The sequence below is a fragment of the Phocoena sinus genome, chromosome 1 (genome assembly GCF_008692025.1).
Source record: "Phocoena sinus isolate mPhoSin1 chromosome 1, mPhoSin1.pri, whole genome shotgun sequence".
In the NCBI taxonomy this organism is placed as follows: Eukaryota; Metazoa; Chordata; class Mammalia; order Artiodactyla; family Phocoenidae; genus Phocoena; species Phocoena sinus.
In genome coordinates, this window is record NC_045763.1 from 16,740,018 (window position 1) to 16,746,683 (window position 6,666).

Genomic DNA, 6,666 nt, shown 5'->3' on the forward strand with positions numbered 1-6,666 from the left:
GGTCCTGGGTTCCTAGAGCCAGAGTGCTGGGTTCAAATCCAGCTCCTACCACCCATGAGCTGTGCAACCTTGGGCAAGTGATTTCTCCTCTCTGTGCCACAGTTTTCTCTTCTATAAAATAAGGGTAATGAATCCTCCGTAAAATGGGGATAACAACAGGGCCTTCCTCAGGGTTGTCATGAGGATTAAGTGAGCTAATATGTAAGTTACCTGTTGCTGCGTAACAAATTATCCCAAAACTTTACAGTTTAAAACAACTGTAAAGTTGTTTTATTTATAATGATTGTTGAACAATTTATTCCTTCACAGTTTCTCTGGGTCGAGAGTTTGCAAGTGATTTAGCTGGGTCTCTTGTGAGGTTGCAGTCATCTGAAGACTTGTCTGGGGCCGGGGCTTCCGAGGTGGGCCACTCATATGGCTCATAACTCGGTGCAGGCTGTTGGCAGGAGGCCTCAGCTCCTTGCCACATGAATCTCTCCATTGAGTTGCTTGAGTGTCCTTACAACATGGCGGCTGGCTTCCCCCAGAAATGTAAGAGTTTGCAAGGCCGAGGCCACAGTGTGTTATGCCCTGGCCTGGAAGTCACACACCATCATTTCTACAGTGTTCTGTCGGATACACCGGCTAGCCCTAGTCAGTGAGGGAGGGGCACACACGGGCGTGAATTCCAGGAGGGAGGATTATTGGGCAGCATCTCAGAGGCTGGCGCCTAAGTGCTTCCAAAGCACAGAGGACAGCGTGTGGCACAGAGTAAGCACTCTGTCCCTCGGAGCCCTTGCTTGGCTGCGTGCAATCATGGAAGGGCAAGGTGTTCTGGAAGGACATCCAGGACTGGAAACACCAGCCCAGTACTTGCGGAATCTAGTGACACGGGTAATCTCGTGACACTCTCCTTACTTCACAAGGGAAAAAACCGAGCTCGGTGAACAGAAGGGACAGTGACCCCAACCCTTCTTCTGTCTCACTGCACAGGGCACTGAGCCCTTCAAGGCTGACCTGTAAATGACATGTAAATACACACCCAGGCTGCCTTGTTGAGGCCAGGACACAGTCTTCTGCCATGTCCAGGGCTCCATGGGCTCAGGGTGGGCTGATGGATTGGAATCCCAGGTCTCCCACTTAGCAGCTGAAAATAGCAAGGTACTAAACACCTGAGCTCAGTCTCCTCCTCTGTGAAATGGACGCGGTGGTCGCTCTCACCAGGGCGTGGCTAAGAAGATGAAAGGAGGAAGTGCGCCCAAAGCACCTGGCACAAGTCAGGCCCGCAAGAGCCACCCGGATGAGCTCCCATCGCCCCACCTTACCCCCAAGCTGTGTGTGGGGAGCCTGCGCTCCCTGAGACACCCACATCCTCCCGGGTCCTCCTCAGGTCTCTTTGAGCCAGGGGACATGCAGTATGAACTCAACAGGAACAACGTGACTGACCCTTCACTCTCCGAGATGGTGGAGATGGCCATCAGGATCCTGAGCAAGAACCCCAAAGGCTTCTTCTTGCTGGTGGAAGGTAGGGGTCCAGGACCTGACTGCAGGGCCACTTCCCTGGGAGCTTCCAGATGGGTTCGGGGGTAGGGCGGTCCAGCTCTCAGAACTGTCCAGTTTGGGGATGGGCAGGGAGATTCCTTTAGGGAGATGGGTTGTGGAGGGAGGGGGGGAAAGGGGGCGGTGCTGAAGTTCCCAGCCCAATAAGCAGCTCTCCTCTGGGCGTGGAGGTGGCACATCTGGCTTACTAGTCCAGGAAGGCTTCCTGAGAGAGGAGGCAAGTTTCTTCCTTTTGGAAATACCTCCCCAAGGCCTGGCTCTGGAGGGGTGTGCAGGCCCCTCAGCTTCACTCCTCCCAAAAGACAAATCAGCAGGCCCTGGTAGACAAATGTGCTCTTAGCAGCTGCCTGGCTGGGTCCAAGGACACCGGCCCAGGGTCCTCCTCTGTAGGTGCCCATCGGTCCGCAGGAACCCTCGCAGCTGGACAACAGACCTCTGATGTTACTGGGCCCGTGTAGGAACAAGGTCAGAGAGGAGAAGGCCCAGGGCGGGCCCTGGGATATCCCGGGGTCCCCTGGGTTGGGAGAGCCAGATCCTTCAGGAGGCAGCGGTGCTGTATGCCGACATTCCTGGGGTTTCCCAGCACTGTTGTGAGGCCCTGGAGTCATTGTCCTGATGCTGCCACCCACTGGCTCTGTGACCTCTACCTGTACACTTCTGTAAAATGAGGCCAAAAATAGTCACCCTCTCCAAGAAGGGTTATTAGCATCCATTGAGTTCAGAGACATAATGTACTTGGAACAGGGCCCAAAAGAGAATAAATCCTTGATGCTTCTGTTACTATCATTATTACGATTACACAGTAGCTAAGTCAATAACAATAGGAAGTGAGAGGAAATGATAGCTTCCAGAATCTTCCAAGGTTCTAACAACTATTGTCTTTCATGTTCTAAATGGACACACGCACACGGACGTATTTGCACACATCCTGTCACCACACATACGCACACGCTCGGGCCCCTCCGCCCTCCAGAGGCCAGCGGCCGCCAGCCCAACTCGGCGGCTTTCTTGCCAAGCCCCGGGGTTCCCACTGAAGCACGGCGGTCTCGGCCTGGCCCTGAACGGGCCTCTGATGCCGAAGAACCAGCCAGGAACCAGTGGTGGTGAGCACGGGCTCCCCCGGGAGCGGTTTTCTTTGTGAGCGCGGCCAAGACTGGGCCCGCCAGACCAGCTGCTCCCAGAGCCACAACAAAGGAGGGACCCACCCTGCTAGCCTGCCGGGCCAGAGTGGTGAGGCCCAGGCTAGCAGGAAGGAGGGCGGCCAGGCACCCAGGCTCAGGAGCCTCAGAGATGGGAGTGTCCACCAGGCATCGTCTTCCTGTTAGAGATGGAAGATGTTCTCTGAAGTCACACAGCCTTAGCCATGACCTTTAAGCCAGGCTTAACGCCAGGCCTCCTGTGCTCATCTGGGGAGGTGGCACGAGGTGCAGGCTTCCCCGGGCCTTTATGGAAGGCTGCCGTAGGCACTGCCCAGGCATGGAGGGTTTTTCCCCTTTAGGAGCGTGCTTTACCCTGGGAGGGGATGTATTCAAAGCGGAGATGGAAAAACAGGGCTTTACAGCGAGTCACACCTGAATTCAAATCCTAGCAGATCCCACCTTGGACACGTCACTTCCCACTCCCGGCCTCAGCTGCTCCATCTGTAAGCGGGGCTAATCGTACCCATCTCTGCCCATGGTTGTTGTGAAAGGGAAACAAGACATCAGCTTATGACGCCTGGCACCTAGTAGCCATTCAGGCATGTTGGGTCCCTTCCCTACCTCTCCAAGGTCTTCAGGGACACCGAGAAGCTGAAGAAGCAGTGTTGGGAGCCAAGTGGGGTGGTGGAGCTGCTTTAAACCCTGGCTTTGCACTCTCCACGGGTGGGCCTGTGGTCCAACAACTCGCCTTCTGAGGTGCTGTGAAGGTCGAATGGCTGTGTCAAGTGCCTCGTGTGGTGCCTGGCCCAGGGGAGTCCCCTGGCCATCACGGGATGGGGATTGGGGGTCAGATCTCCTTCCCCGCCCCCTCACTGGAGGCCTTTGCCTTGGTGTCCCAAGGGGGAAGGATTGACCACGGGCACCATGAGGGCAAAGCCAAGCAGGCACTGCACGAGGTGGTGGAGATGGACCGGGCAATCGGGCAGGCAGGCACCATGACCTCCGTGGAAGACACGCTGACCGTTGTCACCGCTGACCACTCCCACGTCTTTACCTTTGGCGGGTACACACCCCGTGGCAACTCTATTTTTGGTAGGTGGGCCTCCATTGGGGTGGGCACTGGGCACTCCCAGGGTCTGCCCTCTGGGAGCAGGAGTGGGGTGGGAGACCTGGCAAGCCCAGGGCCTGGCACGTGTGAGACTCAGAATTGGGCAGGGAGGAATAGTCACTGACAGGTGGGGGAACACAGGATGGGGGATGGAGTGAAGTGATGCCTGGGTGGGTGTATGGGTGGCCACCTGGATGATGGATGGGTAGAAAAATGAGAGGGAGGATGGATTAATGGACAGGGGAGAGGAGAGGATGGATGGAAGGATGGAAGGACAGACCAACAGATGGGAGGATGTGGGCACGGTGAAAACTGAAGGGTGGCTGGTTGGAAATAAATTGGGTTTGGAAGGCGACTTCCTTGAAAGGGGACCCAGGGGTTGCCAAGCTGGGGGCTGGGGACTGTACTCCAACATGACCCCTGGACCAGTGCCTCCCTGTGCAGGTCTGGCCCCCATGGTGAGTGACACAGACAAGAAGCCTTTCACTGCCATCCTGTACGGCAACGGGCCTGGCTACAAGGTGGTAGGCGGTGAGCGAGAGAATGTCTCCATGGTGGACTACGGTAAGACTGCAAGGCCCAGAGCCGGGAGGGGACAGGGCACCCTCTTAGGGATGAGCTTGGAAACAGTGTAGTCCTGTGGTTAAGGCTCGGGGGGGTGTCTCAGGATAGCCAGGACTTGAGTCAGAACAACCTTAATTTGAATCCCTCCTAAAATCTAGCAGCTCTGTGACCTTGGGCAAATAACTTCACCTTCCTCAGCTTCTGTTTCCTCCATATCTACCTCCTAAGTTTGTCTGAAGGACTAGATAGATCTGATGAGCTTAGCGTGGTGCCTGGCATGTGTAGGTACTTGCTATGTTACACTGTCGTTTTTACTGGCTGTATAATATTCCAGTGTGTGAGTCTTCCCAGTCTGCTTATCCAATTCCATATTGTTGGATGTTTGTTCATGATGTCCCCAGGGGTCCCTGGGGGCCTAATGGCACAGCCAACGGTAAGAGGCTCTCCTGGGTTGACTCTTCCCTTCTAATCCAGACGGCCCGGATGAGGTCTGGGGGTTGAGAGTGCAGGCTTCTGTGTCAGAACAGACTCAGGCCCAAATCCTGTGGCCTGGTGCGAAATGACTTCCCTCCAGTGAGCCTCAGTTTCCTCTTCTATAAAATGGGGGCATTCAGGCCAACCTGGAAGGGGCACGGGGAAGCTACTGCATAGTGCCAGGCCCCTGCTAGGCTCTCAGCAAGTGTTTCTTCTGGCCCGCAGCTCACAACAACTACCAGGCACAGTCTGCCGTGCCCCTGCGCCACGAGACCCATGGCGGGGAGGACGTAGCCGTCTTCGCCAAGGGCCCCATGGCACACCTGCTGCACGGCGTCCACGAGCAGAACTACATCCCCCACGTGATGGCTTACGCAGCCTGCATCGGTGCCAACCACGACCACTGTGCCTCCGCCAGCTTGTCAGGCAGCCCCTCGCCAGGCCCTCTGCTGTTCCTGCTGGCCCTGCTCCCCCTGGCCATCCTGTTCTGAGGGCCCAGGGCCTGGGCATCTACCAGCCCACGACAGATGGCTGGCCTCCTTCTCCAAGTGCTGCCCACCCCCGGCAGCCCACACCTCAAGGGGCGGGAGGCAGAGGCCTCCACAGCCTCTGCAGCTGCCAGAAAGGGGACCCAGGAAACCAAAGTCTGCCTGCTGCCCACCTCGCTCCCCGCTGGAAATCTCCACCAGTTGCTGACCTCCAGCCTCTGCCCCCACCCGCTGCCCCTTTGGCCAACAGGGTAGGTTTCTCTTGGACAGGCAGAGAGCATGGACTGCAGAACTTCTCAAAGCATCTTATTTTTCTAGCAGACGTGTTTCTCCAGACCCAGAGGCCTTGGAGCTTCTACAGAACATTCCGGATCTGATCCTCCCACTCCCCTCTCCTTCCCTCTGGAACCCACCAGGCCCCACCAGGCTCATGTCCCTGTCCCCAAGCCCAGTCCTAACTGCAGGGGAGACCAAGTCCTTCTCCTCAGGATGGGGGTTTGCTCACTCACTCATTCCAAGGCCGCCTGGGGCTCCCGGGAAGTCAGCTCCTGGGACTGGCCATCCAGCCCAGGGTGGCCCAGGCTGGGAAGGGCAGCCTGGCAGAGCAGACATTTCCCAGCTCTGAACACACATGCCAGCTCCTCTCTGAAGTGACTCTCCTGTTTGGAGCAGCCAAAAATTTTTCTCTTTTTGATGTTGGTTAAAAGGGAACACAAAACATTTAAATAAAACTTTCCAAATATTTCTGAGGACAGGACTGAGTCTTTGTGGTCAGTGAGGAAGAGACTGAAATAAGATCATTTCTCTGGGAAGAACTGGACTCAGGGCCCTGGAGCACAGGTGGGGTTGGACAGGGAGAAAAGGGTCTCCTGCTGACCTGGGGACTCCACCGCTCATTACCTGGGCGACTTTGGACAAAGTCCTTTGTGTCTCTGCCTCTCCATTTCCTTATCTGTAAAATGGGAGACAGTCCACTCTGGGGTTGCCATGAGGATTAAAGAAGACTGCCTCTGTGCCCTGAAACCCATGGCAGGAAGGCCGTCAAGGGCCCTGGGACACCCTTGCTGCGTGGCGCTCACAAACAACTGCCCACCCTGGCCCATTGTAGCTGTTCCTCCATTCATTCAGTCAATAAGCATTGAGTATGAGCCAGGCACCGTACTAGGTCCTAAGAATTTAGTGGTTGCCCTCACAGAGCTTCAGCCTAGATGATTGTGATTTTTCCATTCCTGATTGTCAAGCCCAGGTACCAGACTCAAGATTACACCTGATATTGGGGGTATACAGAGTTGCCCAAGCTTGCTCCTCTCTCCTCAATTAGAATCAAAGTCCCAATAATGATACTAATCCTAAC

General features: G+C 55.8%; 1 protein-coding gene across 1 annotated transcript in view; it reads left to right on the forward strand.

Moving 5' to 3' along the window:
* Positions 1-6,061, forward strand: part of ALPL (alkaline phosphatase, biomineralization associated) — a 56,910-nt gene extending 50,849 nt beyond the window's left edge. Inside the window, exons 9-12 of the mRNA XM_032612527.1 lie at positions 1,370-1,504; positions 3,579-3,770; positions 4,231-4,350; positions 5,050-6,061. Coding sequence (XP_032468418.1) covers positions 1,370-1,504; positions 3,579-3,770; positions 4,231-4,350; positions 5,050-5,315 — 713 coding nt within the window. The 3' untranslated portion in view covers positions 5,316-6,061. The remainder of the gene's footprint in view (positions 1-1,369; positions 1,505-3,578; positions 3,771-4,230; positions 4,351-5,049) is intronic.
* Positions 6,062-6,666: the final 605 nt, after the last annotated feature.